Below are 15,198 nucleotides of genomic sequence, written 5' to 3'. Positions count from 1 at the left end.
AGGACAGCCCTGTCTGTCTGTCCGCAGGGGCCAGCGCTGGGGACCCCGGGTCGGGGAGGAAGTGCCCCATCTGGCGTTCCGCAGAGCTGGAGGGGCGCCTGCGGGAGTGGGAGCAGGGAGCAGGGGGGGATCGTGTGTGTGGCCGAGCGCAGCCCCGCCCCTCCCCTGTCCCCACCCAAACTCTCTTAATGGAATCAAGCTGGCCCGGCGGCAGCCCGGGGGCGGGAGGCGGGGGGCGGGGTCCGGCGGGGGTGGGGGCGCCGGCCCGGAGCAGCGGCAACTGGCACTCCCCGTCGCTTCACCTGGCGGGAGCACCCAGGCCCTGCGTGCGGCCAGACGGACGGACTGGTGAGTCCCGGCCGCCCCTCTGCCCCGGGGAGCCTGGGGGTGCTTGGGCTTTAGGGACTGGGGGCCTGCCGCAAGCCCTTTGGGGGCGTCTCTAAGTTCTGTGCCTTCTGAGCGTGTGGCGGATGCTGTGTGCGCGCGCGCTTGGGATCTGTGCTGAGGGTTCGGGCGGCGGAATGCGTGTGCACCTTCCCTGCGTCCGGCGTGCGGGGCCGGCCCGTGCGTGTGCGTGTGCGTGTGTGTGTGTGAGTGCGCGTGCAGCTGTGGTCTGACGGGAGGGGAGGTGTTCTCGCAAAGTGGGCACCAGGGTGGTTGTCCCAGGGTCAGCGCGGAGGGTCGCGTGGCCCGGGGTGTTCCCCCTACCCCGTCTGTGGTCTGTGGGGGACCGAGTGTGTGTCAGGGGGTTGTGTCTGTGGGCCCGCGTGGCCAGAGAATCAGCCCGTTGTGGGTCTGTTGTGCGCCCTCTGTGTGTCCGTGCTGCTGGGCTGTGCAGACTTTCTGGGGTGTCTGGGCCTTGTGGGTCCCTGTTGCTGTGTGTGTGTGTGTGTGTGTGTGTGTGTGTTGGGAGACAGGTTAGTGTGTCTGTGTTGTGTGTCCGTATATTGTGGGTCCATGTTGCTGCTGCTTTGTGTGGATGTATATTTTGAGCCTCAGGACTCCCCTGCCCTCTCCGGGCCTCCCTTTCAAGGGGCCCGAGTCCCTGTCCTAGGCTGCCCTGGGGCAGGGGGGGTAGCGCTTCAGCCAGACCCTCCTCCCCCAAAGCCACTAATTGAAGCCAGGTTTTCGTGGGCTGCCCCTCCCCCTCCGGCCACCAGTCTCTGGGTGGGGGTGGGGCAGTGGCTCTGGCCCCTCAGCCTCGGTCGGAGACCCTAGGGGTAGATTTGCATCATCTGCATCATCACCTTTAAAACCACAAACCCCAAGTGAGATGGGCTCTAGAGGGAGGCCCAGCTCCAAGCTGCGGGTCCTGCACAATCCTGTGGGGCCCACGAAGTGATACCTCCTCCTCATCTGGCACTGCTGTTTCTTGTCCTAACAGTAGTCCGGGGAGGTGGCCCTTAGCCCCATTGCACAGATATGGAAGCCGAGGCTCACAGAGGTGACGTGCCCGACCCCAGGACACGGGGCTGGGCGGTGACTTCCCCTGGGGTTATTCCAACCTGCTCTCCCCTGGTTGTGGGACCCTGGGCCGGCCATTCCCAGTATCGGGCCTAAGTTTCCTCTTGGCTAAAACGAGAGGGGTTGGCCTGACCCCAGCTCCCAGTGGCCTGTGCGTTTCTGAGCCCTGGAAAACATTAGGGCTCGGGAAGCAAGGCTGATCGTCTCCCGGAAGGCGGCGGGGACAGCTGATGGGCAGACTGATCACTTCGGGGCTGTCCGGGCCAGCGTGCCCACTGTACAGAGGGGAGACTGAGGCCCACAGAGGGCAGGGGCTCCTCATGCAGGTCATGCAGGGCCACACAGCCATTGCCTTTGAGGCCCAGCTGACCCCCGACGCTTTGCCTGCTCCTTTCCTGGGGAGCCAGGCTGAGGGGTGTGGGGGACCTGAGAGTCGGGGTCTCGGCCTCTAAGAGCCAGTGATCCTTTGTGTGGTCTCTTTCCTTACCGTCTGTCCCTGACCCCAAGGCTCCGGGGAGAAGGGGGCACTTCCCTCTGTCCAGCTCATTGTCGTGTGTGTGTCTGTGTGTGTGTGTGTATGTCTCTGTGTGTGTGTCTGCCTGTGTGTGTGTGCAGACACACACACGTGCCCGTGTCCCGGATTCCTGGGGGGCTAGAGCTGAGCTCTCACTCAGCAGGGTGGAGAGCTTGGTCACTGTCCGGGGTGGGGGGGGCGATGAGCGGGTCTAGACACTGGGTGAAGGTAACCATCCGCCCGCCTGGTGGGAGGACGGGGTTCGTCCCGGGCTCTGCTGGGGTCGAAATGGAGCTGCTCTCGAGCCCCGACCTTTCCTGGGTGCACAGCTACCCTGTGCCGGCCGCTTTCTGCATGTCGTCTCCCCCGGGCCATGTGGCTCTGTGGTCAGTTCCCCGCCGACCTCCCAACTTACAGACGGGGACAGTGAGGCCCAGAGGGAGCCGCCCGCGGAGCGGGACCCAGCTGGAGCCCCCGGGGCCGCTCATAGCCGCCCTCTGTGGGGAGAAGCCTCGGCCGCCACCACCAAGTCTCTCTCAGGCTTGACTTGCAGGAGGGCAGGGAGGTGACCGGCGGACGAAGACCCTGAAGATCAAAGCCGTCTGCAGGGACGTTCGATGTGAGGTGCCGGGAAGGCCCCTCCCTTCCAGCTGACGCGTGGTGTCATCCAGCGGTGCCAGCTCATTTGGGGGCCGGCCCCGGGGCACATGAGAGCGCGTGTGCAGGGTGTGTGTGTGTGTGTCTGTGTGTATGGTGTGTGGTATGTATGTGTGTGAGTGTGTATGTGTGGTGTGTGAGTGTGTGTACGTATATATGTACGTGTGTGTGGTGTGAGCGTGTGGACTCTCAGACTCACCCAGACAAAGGTTCAAATCCCAGCTCTGACAGGTACATCTGTGTGTCCTTGGGCAAGTCACTGTCCGTCTGGGGACCTCCAGCCCCTCAACAGCGTTGGACTCTAAGGTGGAGCTCTAGGGCTGCTCTAGGGTTGAGCCCCGGCAAAGGGGGTGGGGGCTTCCCCCGCGATGAAAGCACAGGATCATCAGCTCCCCCCATTTAAACCGAAACTCTGAGTAGTTTTGCCTCTTTTTATGTCCTGGAACTACCTTTGGGTTTTCCTGGTCATCTGAGCCAGTTTGTCCCAACTGACGTCAGTACAATTAATTTCAATTAGTGCTACTTAATTGGGAGGCCTCAGGTCAGTTGGAAGAAGCCGCTCAATGTCCTGACATCATAACTACCTCACTCCCCAAATCCCCACGGTGACCCCTGAGGCCAGGACTGCCGGCCCTTTTAGGAAGCAGGCCTTGAGGACTGGGCACCCAAGGGGACACACAGCCCAGGTGTTGGGAACCTGACCTCCGCCTCCAGCCCAGGACCTCGCTCTGTGGCCTTGGGCCTGCCCCTCACCTCCGGGCCCCTGTCCCCCATCTCGGTCCCCTGAGAGAGGGTGTCAGACAGGGGATCCCAAGGCTTTTCTGTCCTGGCGCTTCAAGCCTCTCCCGGGTCAGGAGGGGTTTCTCAGGGACAGACAGCCCACGAGGGTGCAGAGAAAGGGGCTCCTGGGTTTGTCTGAGGGCCCAGCCTCCCTCGGGCTGGCGGGGAGAGCCCATGTTTTAGGAGCTGGCCTCCTCCGCAAACCTGGACCATGTGGAATGTATTAGTCAGCCTGGCTGTCTGGGCCAGATGGGGTCTGGGGGTTCATGTTGGGAGCAGCCTTCCAGCGGGGGGAGGGAGAGAGGGGTGGGGTTCATCTGGTTCCCATTTAGTGGTGGCCGTAGGACTCGGGCTCCAGCTTCGTCTCAGGCACGCGGGTTCTCCCCACCCCTTCCTGGGCCTCCAGGCCCTGCTTTGCGCCTTGAGGTGAGGGTGAGCCACGGCTCCTGGCATCCAGGCCCTCTCCTGAGCTCAGGGAGTCTGAAAGCTTCAAAACCTATGAGTCTCCCAGAGAAGGGAGACCAAGGACCAAGGAAGGGCCGGGAGATGCTGGGGAGGGTTCCCTGGAAGAGGAGGGGTCAGCTCCCTCCGTTGCTCCATTTCTTACTTTCTCCCGGCCCGACCCAACCATTTCTCCCTCAGTGCCTAGCTCCAAACCCCCACTCTTGCCTGACTTCACTCCTCTGAGCCTCAGTTTCCATACCTGGAACCTGGGGATAATAATAGTACCTCCCCCATTGGGTGGTTCTCAGGATTCAATGACATTCTACGTAAGAAACTCAGAATAGTACCTGGCACGTGGTAAGCAATGAAAGGGTAAGTTATTATTAATTCAGCCAAGTCAGTCAGGATGCATTTATGGAGCACTTACGGTATACCAGACATGGTATGAAACCCTGAGAGTGCCGAGGTAAATGAGAATCAGTCCCTGCCCTCTAGGACTTCAGGGTGAAGTGGGGTTCCTCGTGGGGGGGGTCCGTCCGGGGGCTCAGGATGAAGTGGAGGGGCTGACAAGAACCCCACGTGCGAACGAACGGTGTCCACTATATGGAGGGCAAGGGAAGAGGCCCGCTAGAATGCGCTCTGTGTCCCGCGGGGCCCTGGAGTTCCACCTCGACCCCTCTCCTGCCTCGCTGCCCCACAGGTCTGGGACAAGATGGCGTCCGTGGTGGTGCCGAGGCTGGTGGTATCTCTGCTGCTGCTCCTCAGGGTCCTGCCCGCGGTGGCCTACTCCGTGCCCCTGCACGCTGCCTTCCTGGAGGACACAGGGGGCAGCGGGGAGGCCGAGGGCTCATCGGCCTCCTCCCCAAGCCTCCCGCCGCCCCGGACCCCGGCCCTCAGTCCCACATCGGTGGGGCCCCAGCCCACGCCCCTGGCAGGCCCCAAGCCCCCCACCAACTTCCTGGACGGGATCGTGGACTTCTTCCGCCAGTACGTGATGCTCATCGCCGTGGTGGGCTCCCTGGTGTTCCTGCTGATGTTCATCGTCTGCGCCGCGCTCATCACCCGCCAGAAGCACAAGGCCTCGGCCTACTACCCCTCGTCTTTCCCCAAGAAGAGGTACGTGGACCAGAGTGACCGGGCCGGGGGGCCCCGGACCTTCAGCGAGGTCCCCGACCGGGCTCCCGACGGCCGGCCCGAGGAGGCCCTGGATTCTTCCCAGCAGCTCCAGGCTGACATCCTCGCTGCCACCCAGAGCCTCAGGTCCCCCGCCAGAGCTGCCCCGGGCAGCGGAGATGGAGCCAGGATGGAGGGCAAGTCAGAGGGAGAGGAGAGCGGCGGCCGGGAGGCGGACCAGGAGGCCCAGGGATGTGGGAGCCCAGCGGAGAAACCAGGGGTGCTGGAGGAGCTGGGCACAGCGGTGGCGGAGGGGGCCCTGGAGGCCGGCCAAGGCCAAGGTGAGCCGGAAGCGGCTCCTTTGTTAGCCCAGGAAGCCAGGGGAGCCGCTGGTCCCCCCGAGAGCCCCTGTGCTTGCAGTGTCGTCCCCAAGGTCTAACAGGCCTCTGGGGCTGCTGGCCCCGACTGTCGGACTCCTCGTGGTCACCTCCATGGGTGTGGAAAGGCCCTTGACCCTTGCTGCTCCCCGACACCCCCTCCTTGGCCACCCCCTGCTGCAGGCAGAGATGCTGGTCTCCAGCGTACCCCAGGAATCTCCCCGGGTCCCAGGACCATTTGCCCCTGCGGCCCCAAACACAACGTCTCTGGGGAGGGGGGGATGGGAAGGATCCCCACTATATTCATGATACCATATCCCACGAAATCAGCCCCGTCACTTGGGCAGACATGCCACGGTCCCCCGGGATGGTGCCAACATTGCCGCTTTTCCATGGAAGTAGGGAAGACAAGTCAGAGTAACTAGGAGTTTGGGATGAGGGTGACTGGGACCTGCCGAGGCCCCCCCAGCCCCCCCCCTCACCCGGGCGGAAGCAGTTAAAGCTACTGCAGAAGTGGGTCTGGGGAGTCAGGAAGCTTCCGAGAGGCCCGTGCACACATCATGACAGGTCCCTACGTCAGCATGTCCAAGGCTGGGTTCCCCGAGCTACTCTGTGGAAAAAGGATTTTGGGGGCCAGTGAGTTGAGGAGACACTGCCTCTCCACTCCCTGCAACCCCCTCCACCTTAGAGCACCCCAGGGCTCTGCAAATACTCTAGTAGAAGCCCCTGTGGAATCTGGTTTTGCTTGTTTTTTGTTTTTTTTTTTTACAGCTACAGAATAAAATCTTGCAGAGCACACTCTGGAAATTACTGCCCCAAATGTTCCTGAAGGTGCCCCCAGTTTGTGGTTGCTCTGGGGTTAGGGCTGTGGGGTCCGGGGGCTCAGGCCCGCTCAAGTTCTGCCAAGCATCTCTGCCTGGGGATGAATTTCTCATCCCGTTACTGCTATGGGCATGGGGTGAATGAATCGAACCTTTCTTGTCAGGCCCCCAAAGCTGCCCAGAAGCTGGGGGGGCAGTGTGTGAAGGGGGTCCCACTCTGGGGGGATTCTGAAGGGGTAGGGGAAGGTTTCTAACACCCAGCCTGGAGCAGGGGGGCCCTAGCCCCCGACCCTTTGCTTACATGCGTGTCTGGTAGCCTGAGCTCACAGAATTCTTTAGCCTTCGACAAGGGAGCCTGAGCTCCGTCCTGATTTGGGGAGGCTCTGGGTGGGGGGCGGTCCTCTTCCTCATCCCTCCGTCTGGGCTTCCCCCAACCTCTGCACAATTTTTTAGGTGCTGAGATATAGCAAACCAGCACAATAAACCTTTATTCTGGCCTGAGCGTCGCTGCTTTTCTGAGGGGGAATGAGTCTGCTGGGGGGGGTGGTGGTGGTGGTATTTCTTCTGGGCTGTTCCATGGGGTGGGGCAGCTTTCTGGGGGAGACACATCAGGCAGGCCCGAGAAGCTGAATGAGATGAGGCGGAATGAGATGATTCGTGAAAAGAGGGCAGAACGGGGTCCCCCATGGGAATGTGGCGGGAGCTCTTGCCCCCAAGGCTGAGCTCAGCCCTGGACTTGCGGCCACGGAGACCCGGCTTCCAAGAGCGGTTCTGCTGCGCACTGTGGCTGCTGGAGATCCACCCGCCTCCTTCTCCAGGAAACATGAGCCCCGTCTCCCGTTTCAGCCTCCCGTCTGCTGGCAGCGAGGCCGAGGACTAGAACCGGGCTCACGGACGGTGCCCCGCTCCCGGCACCCTTGGCCTGGGGTTGGGGGCGGCTCTGGCCTTTGTGTCATCGCCCCGCCAGGCTCTTGCTTGCCTTTGATGGCAAGTTCCTGGGGGCCACTGCTCCCCCTCCTCCCTGGAGCTGCCAGCTGGAATCCAGATGTGGCTGCGTTGGGAGCACGTGCTAGATCCCGGGGCGAGGGGGGCAGGGAGGCCATCCCCCCACCCCCAGCCCCTCCCTCCGCTGACCCCACTTCCCTTCCAAAGGGGGCCGGCTTTGGGTTTCATAACACACAATGGCCTCTGTCTCTCGCAGCGGGGAAGGGCCCTCCCTTTCTCAGCCCAGACCCGCTCCCGCCCAAGAATGTAGGGAAAATCCAATGTGGATACCTGAATGCTGTGTGGCTCTGGCCAAACCACTCAACCTCTCTGTGTATGACAGGCTGTCTCCTAGATCCTGAGCTCCTGCAGGGTCCTAGATGATTGGGTGTGGCTGGGGTACGCATTAAGCTTCCCCATAACAGGTTAAACTCAGGTAAGACAGAAGCAGATGTTAGAGATTCCTGGGGAGGAGGCAGGGATGACTTTTGCAATCAGCAGCTCCCTGGTCAATGGCTCCCCATTAATGGGCCTGCCAGAGGACATGAGGTGAGCGGCCTTAGTTATGGCCTGTGTCCCTCGGGACTGATGGGGGTGGGGACTCAGGAGGTAGTTGGAGCCCAGAGCAGGCGTCAACCTCCCCCTCACCTTTGAGCTTTAACAGCTACTATTCCCTCTGCCTAGGATGCCCTTCCACACCCCCTCCTTGTCCAGTTAACTCCCCCTCCTCCTTTAGCTTCCAGCCTAGCTGTCACCTGCCCTCCCCAACAGCCCCCACCCAGACTCTCTCCCACACTCCCCTGGGCTCAATACCTATTAATAATTGCTCACAGCTAATGAGCACCTGTGACGCACCAGGCACTGCTCTAAGCCCTGAACATCATTTACTCATTGAGACTCCCAACCCGAGCAGAGGGATCCTGCTGTGATTCCCATGTCGCAGAGGGGAAGTCAGTTGCCTAGGTCACAGAGCCAGCATCCCCGCCCCATCATCTGATTCTAGAGTGACTTCTCCCTCGGGCTCGGGCTCGACAGCTGCTTGCATGAATGAATGCGTGAATGAAGCCCTTGGGGAGGAGAGAGCAGGGCCCCACTCCTGCTTAGAGCCCCTCTAGGGTGGACACACATCTGGCCAGGCACCAGCGGAGGGTGAGCTTTGGGGGGAGATGGGCTGGGGGTACGTGTGGGCTGGGGCCAGGCGAGGGGGAGACCTGGGCTGGAGGGTGGGGGTGCGGGGGGGTCCACGGGGTGCTGGAGGGACCTCTTCCGCGTGCCCTTTCTCTGATCAGCCCAAGGGGCTGGGTGTTCGCTGGCTGGGGGTCACATCCAAGGCAGGAGGACGAGGGGCAGAACTCACGTCTCCGGGGAGCTCTGCACTAGGCACATGGTCTTGCACCCTCTTGGGGTGGTTCGGGTAGTTTGGGCCCTGGGGGGAGACTGCCTTTGTCAATGCCCGCTCTACCATTTCGTAGCTGTGTGGCCTTGGGCAAATGTCCTCACTTCTCTGGGCTTTCGTTTCCATGTGCGTAAAGAGATGATCCTACCCTACCTGGCAGGGGTCTCAACCTGCACACTGGGATTGTCTGAGAGCTTTGTTATGTCGTACCTCCTGGGCTCCACCCAGACCATTTATTTATTTATTTATTTAAATAATCTCCACGGGGCTCGAACTCACGCCCCCAAGATCAAGAGTCGCATGCTCTACCGACCAAGTCAGCCGGGTGCCCCCCTCCCCCCAAGGCCGATTAAATCAGAGTGTCCAAGGGTACTGCTGGGCAACGGTCACTGCCTGGGGGGCTGTTCACCACTGTCCCCCTGGCACGGGGCACGGTGCCAGGTACTGAGGACGCACCATTGGCACAACAGATCTGAAGCTGTATTTGAGTGGAGGAGATGAAAACGAATCAAAGAATCATCTAGATGCAACCACAGTGTTTAATAACAGGAATGGCCGCCATATATAAATGCTCTATTATACATGTCTGGTGCTTTACTGATGTTAGTTTTTACGGCTTTATGGAGGTATAATTGGCACACAATAACTACACATATTTAAAACGGCAATTTGATCATTTGGACATACGAGTATACTCATGAAGCCATCGCCAAAGTCAAGATAATGGACATGTCCGTCACCTCTAACCGTTTCTTCGCACCTCTTTGCAATCTCTGCTGGCTGGTTCCCCCCCACCTCAGTCCCTAGACCACTACTGACCTGCTCTCTGTCCCTACGACTCATTTTTATCTTCTGGAATTTTATATAAATGGAACCATATAGTGTACTCTTTTTATCTGGCTTTTTGCATGCAGCACGAATGTTCTGAGATTTATTCATGTTATTGTACGTATTAACATTTCACTGCTTTTTCCTGCTGAGTAGTATTCCCTTGTATGGATGTACTGAAATTTGTTTATCCATTCACCTGCTGATGGACGTTTGGGTGGTTTTCCAGCTTGTGGCTATTATAAATAAAGCTGCTTGGAATTACTGATGTTTGTTTATTTTATCCTTCCAACCTTCTTAATGAGATGGTCATTATTTGCCCCCATTTTACAGATGAAAACAACAGACTCTGAGAGGTCAAGTAACTTGTCTAAGGTCACACAGCCAGGAGTGGGAGCATTGAACCTTAAAGTGGGAATGTTTGAGCTCAGTTACTGTAGGGAACTTGTGAAGCTCAGAGGGTCTCAGAAATCCTGCTCTAGACCAGCCCCCCACATTTCATATGTGGACATCCAAGGAGCAGACTGGGACTGGGGCCCATCCAGAGCTGACCAGGAATCCGGGTCTCTGGTGGGCGGTCTGGTGCTGTGTCTAGCTCTGCTCTGCTTCAGCTGTAGCTCCTCATCTGCTGTTGGGGAAGAAGCAGGTCGATGTGGAGTGGGACAGGGATTTGTCATTTTTTTTCGGGCGGTTTTAATTTCAGGATTCCTCCGGCTGCTCAGAAATAGCAGGAAGGATTTGGCACTGGCTCCAGGGCCCCACGGGGGTTCCCCCGCAGCTGCTCCCCCTCCCCAAATGGGTCCAGGGTTTACAGCGGCAGCTGCAAAGTATAAAATAGTCCTGCTTGTAAATCTGCTCTTGCCAGGGTCCCTAATGCCAGAGGCCTCTGCAGTGCCCAGCACGGGCATCCTGCCACCCACTGGGGCCCCACAGGGACACCTGGGGTGCCCTGGAAGGCTGGAGGGTCCAGGTCTATGGGCGGCCACCTGCAGCCTCTGCCATAGGGTTTGGGGAACCAGACTCAGCGAGGGGGTCTGCAGGGGGGAAGGGGGACTGAGATTGTACAGGGGTAGAGGACTGGGGACAGCAAGGAGAGGGAGAGACAGTGGGACACAGAAATAAGGAACCAGGAGACCCTCCTAACTGCATGACTTTGGGCAAGTCACTTTGAACTACAGGCTCTTCACGTATAAAGTCCTGGGACCACAGCCCTTGCCCTGTCTCCCCCCACCCCCCAGAATGCTGTGAGTGCACTTTATAATGTGTAGGATGGCGGGGCATGGTGGTTAGGGGTACAGGCTTCACACGGCCTGGGTTGAAATCTCAACTCGGCCACTACCCGGCTGTGTGACCTTGGGCAAGTCACTTCACCTCTCTGGGCCTGAGTTTCCTCATCTGTGAAATGGGAATAATGGCTCCTACGTCAGAGAGGTGGTGGAAGGTGAGTTCATTCACTTCCAGTGCTTAGAACAGGCCCCCCCATGGGTGCTCAGTAAATGGGAGCTGCTGTTAGCTACAAACTGTGAAGTGCTGTGCCCGAAGAAAAGGGGGAAATGTCAGTCTCCAAGTGTCTCGCTGTTCTGAGAGTCACCTCTTCTTTCCAGATCATAAGGTCAGTGATTCTTAGACGCTTGAAACTTCAGCGTCATCACATCTTGTCTTGGGGTGGGGGCAGGGCAGAGGGTCCTGGCAATGCTGGCAAAAGCAGAACAAGGCCAGCAGCCAGGGAAGTCCCGTGAACCCCAAGGAGGGGGTGAAGGACGGGGCTAGAGAGAAGAGAGGCTCGTGCTGCCCTTTGGGCAAAGACCAATCCCCAACCCCGCGTGCCCCTCTGTGGGGGTTTGGCACCTGATGGGGGCCAGGGGTCCCGTGGAAGCTGTTCCCTCTGAGGTGCGGTGACCCCAGTTAGAACTTAGACATTGTCCGGCTGAGTGTGCATGGAGTGTGCATGGCTGACAACATGGGTCAGGGAGCCCAGGGACTCAGGCCCATCTGGGGCAGGTGCCAGGGCTATTTCTGGGGAGTGGGAAAGGTTGGGGGGGTACCCAGCTAGATTAGTTGCCAGGTGACCTAGAATATCTCTGCTCCCCTCTCCGTTGGGTTCCCATCTATGAAACAAGCCAAATACTTCTCAGCACTGACTCTGGGCAGGAGACTCCTTCAGGCGCAGGGGGGAAGGACATAAGGTATCTGCATTCTAAAAGACTTGGAGTCAAATCTGAGTTCAATTCCACTTCCAAGCTGTGTGACCTTGGGCAGCTTCTGCCCCCCTTTTGGAGCCTCAGCGTCTCACCTGTGAAAGCTCAGGTCCTGCCCTGTTGCGAGACTCAGATGAGAAAACGCTCCTCGAGCTCGGGGCCCCGGGACCTAGTGTGGAGAAAGGGCTCCCTTTCTGTTAGCCTTTCTGATGATCTTTGTCGCTCCTACTGCCAGGAAGTAGCGAAGAGGATGCTGCCGGCCATTCTGATCTCTGACATTCTGTGGCTTCCCTGACCAGCACTGCGGGTCAGAGCCCAGACAGAGCTGGGTACCCAGTAGGTGCTCAATTAATGCTGAGCAAGGAGTGCTGAGTTCCCTTTGAGTCGCTCCTTGATTGGGGAGCAGAGAGGAAGGGTGACACTGGGACGTAGGACATCTCTGCACCCACCCTGGGGAGGGTTGAGATGAGGCTCTCTGAAAACCCCCCTCAGCCCCCAATCTCCTACTTCTGTCCTTGGTCAATGTTTAAATCCCACTGTCAGGTCCAGTTTCCATCACTTCTTGAGAACTTACTGTGTAGCAGGCACAGCACTAAGGACTCTCTATACACCAGGTCCTCGCAAAGCTGAGGGAGGCACAGATACCCACCTTCTATGGAGGAAGACAGGGACGCTCGGAGAGGTAAAGCGATTTGCCCAAGTTCACACAGCCAGAAAGTGTCTGAGCGGGGCTTTGAACCTCCTGAGGCTTTTGGACCTCATGGCCAATGCTCTGCCTGCAATCCTGTTCCCGAATGAATGAATGAATGAATGGGTGAGTGCATGAATGCAGGAAACGGGGTTGGAGCAGAGGCCCAAGGCCAAGGCGCCCACACTTCCACGTGGCCCTGCAGCTCAGCTGGGGCAGAAGGTGTCAGCACAGTGGCCGGGTGCCGCAGGGGGGCGCCCGTGGTCTGGCGGTGGAAAGGGGGCAAAAAGGCCTCGGACCACAGCCCCCAGCCCGCCTCCGGCCCTCCAGGCTCACAGAGGGCGCGCGCTCCCGCTTGCTGGCGCTGGCGGAGCTGGTATCTGAGCTCCTGGCAGCCGCACTGGGCAGGCGCCTTTGTTCCCACGGTCCTGAGTGCGCCGTGGGGGGCCGGCCCGAGGTCACATGGCAGGTGAAGAAGCAGACAGACGGCCCTTGGGACCCCGGCGCCCTTGGTCCTGCCCAGGATGCTGCATGTGTGGGGATTCTGAGAGTCCACCGGGTCTGGAGGTCAAGCCCACAGCCCTGGGGCTCTCCGGAGACATGAACTTGCAGGTGGGAAGCCCTGGGCAGGCACTGGCTCTGGGTCTGGTGCCCCGGGGTGGGGGTGGGGGTCCAGCTCTACTCCTTCCGGGGCTGTGCTGCCTGGGGCAAGTCGCTTGCCCTCCCTGGGCCACAGCCGAGTCTCTGGCAAAGGGAAGAAGGAGTCTTCCTCTGGATTTCAACCAGCTGGTGGGCTCCAAACGCTGCGATCCTGTGTGAGGCGTTATTGTCAGCACCTGGGGGAAAGCGCTGCAGGATGCCATTTCCCCCAAGTACGAAGAGCCACTCAATTCTTGGACAAGAAGGTCTTGGGAGAACCTGGCTTCCTCCCCCCCCCCGCCCCGCCACCCCCTTTAATCCTTCCCAGGGAGCTCAAACTGCCCTCTCTCCCTGTTTTAAGAGACCCCTAGAGGAATTCGTTGGGCACCTTGGGTTGCCTCCAGCATCTGCGAACACCTCCCTACTGAAGTCCTTTCTTCTATCACACCTAAGTTAACAGGCTGGGCCCAAGGGCCAGTTTTCCCCGCCGCCTGGCCTGCAGCAGAGCTCTGGCTGGAAGGACAGGGCCAGCTATTGGGGAGCCAGTTAGAAACACTTTTGAATTCTTTCCCATGACCTCTCCTAAGATAAGAACATCTTGTCTTTGTCCAGATTTGATCTTCGCACGGTCTGGGTTTCAGCAGACCGGAGTGAAGATGAACGACTCTCTTGGAGGGTCAGATGGCTGCATTGACCAATGTTGTACGTGTCCTTGCCCTTCACCCCAGAAGTTTTTTTCCGGAGCCAGCCTATGCGTGGATCTTTGAGGATGTTCATGCCGGCGTCATTTATAAGTGAAAAAAAAGGGAGGCTGTCTATATACCCAGCAGTGATGCAGTGGTAGATGGTGCTCCTGCCAAGTGAGAGGGTATTCAGAGAGAATTTGCTTTGGGTTGGTGCGGGGGAGGGGGCAAGGGCCTGGAACATGGTGGGGGTGGGTGTCAGTCTTGACATAGTCAATATTTCCCAATTGTCTTTTCACGTAAATGATTTCATTTGAAAAATCGCTATGGAGTCGCTTTGATCAGCTTCCTTTAGCCGATGAGAAAACCATCCCTGCTTGGCGAATTGTTGGTGAAAGTGAGCTGATGGGTCCAAGGTCACACTTGTGGTTTGTGGTCCACCTTACGTGAAGGGAGAGAGCTCTGAGTTCCGGGGAGCAGCCCTGGCGTGATGGACCTACATAAGCAAGTCACTTTTTTGAGGTGTGAGCCCAGATTTCCGCTCACCTGGCCTTTGGGTGTCCCCAGAATGGAGCCAGTTCGGGGTTCCTCTGGGTAGATGTGGGGGCCACAGCAGGCCCTGGGCAAGCTCATGAAGGGCGGTCACAGATGGCAGAGCTGGGTGGCCCTGTGTCCTCACACATTTCCCAGGAGGTCCTGCATGTGCCTGTCTTTGCAGATGCATGGAGCACTCCTGCCGGTAGGTCCTTCCGGTGGGATTGCCGGGTCAGAGGTACATGCATCACCTTTTCACAGGTGCTGCCAAATGACCGGTCCAAAATGCGGTGCCAGTTTCCATTCCCATCTGGGTCTAGGAGTGCCCCCACTTCCCCACATCCTTGACAACACTGCTGGCGTTCAGTGTTTTTCTGATCTGATAGGTGAGAAATGGTATTCCATTGTCCGGTTAGGTACGGCTGTCTGATTGCTGATGAGAAAGGGGCTTCTCCTTACAGAGTTCTTTGCCCATGAATTACCTGGTTCTGTCCTTAGTCCCTGCTTGTATTGATTGTGTATCTGCTGATTTTCAACTCTTTCGAGCCACAGAATCCTTTGTTCTAATAAACTCTCACCAGGAATCTTAACAGAAGTTGAATAAAAGAAGAGGTGCATTTTGGAAGGGGGATGGGCTACCCAGAGGGCACCTGTTTGCCTCCCTTTGCACCCTGCAGGGGCCCCTAGTGCTCAGGGGAGTGTCATTTGCAAACAGTCGGTACAGTCCTACCACTCAAGCTACAAATGGGGAAACTGAGACACACAGTTAGCCAGAAAGGTAATGGCTGAGGCAGGTCTCCAGCCCAGGTCCCCTGACTGTCATCAATATTGACTGGTAGAGGTGGAGGGGATGGTGACAGAGGTGGTCATGATGGTAGAGGTAGAGGTGGTGATGGTGGCAGAGGTGGTGGAGTGATGGTAGAGGAAGAGATGGATGTGGAGGTGATGGTAGAGGTGGAGATGATGGTGGTAGAGGAAGTGGGGGTGGTGGTGGAGGTGTTGGTAAAGGAGGTGGTGGTTGAGGAGGTGACGGTGGTGGTGATGATGGTGGAGGTGATGGTGGTGGTGGTGATGGTGG

General features: G+C 58.5%; 1 protein-coding gene across 1 annotated transcript; it reads left to right on the top strand.

Moving 5' to 3' along the window:
- Positions 1–297: 297 nt before the first annotated feature.
- On the top strand, positions 298–6,063 carry TMEM119 (transmembrane protein 119). Its single transcript, XM_021703539.1, has 2 exons — positions 298–348; positions 4,560–6,063. The coding sequence occupies exon 2, from the start codon at positions 4,572–4,574 to the stop codon at positions 5,409–5,411; it is 840 nt and encodes a 279-aa protein (XP_021559214.1). The 5' UTR covers positions 298–348; positions 4,560–4,571; the 3' UTR covers positions 5,412–6,063.
- Positions 6,064–15,198: the final 9,135 nt, after the last annotated feature.

This window comes from Neomonachus schauinslandi, chromosome 14 (assembly GCF_002201575.2).
Source record: "Neomonachus schauinslandi chromosome 14, ASM220157v2, whole genome shotgun sequence".
Lineage (NCBI taxonomy): Eukaryota > Metazoa > Chordata > Mammalia > Carnivora > Phocidae > Neomonachus > Neomonachus schauinslandi.
Note: the sequence above shows the minus strand (reverse complement) of the source record. Positions and strands in the feature narration are given on the sequence as shown.

What these genes read in the sequence shown, in the direction of transcription:
- TMEM119 (XM_021703539.1), top strand. Translation starts at nt 4,572, where the DNA reads ATGGCGTCCGTGGTGGTGCCGAGGCTGGTGGTATCTCTGCTGCTGCTC.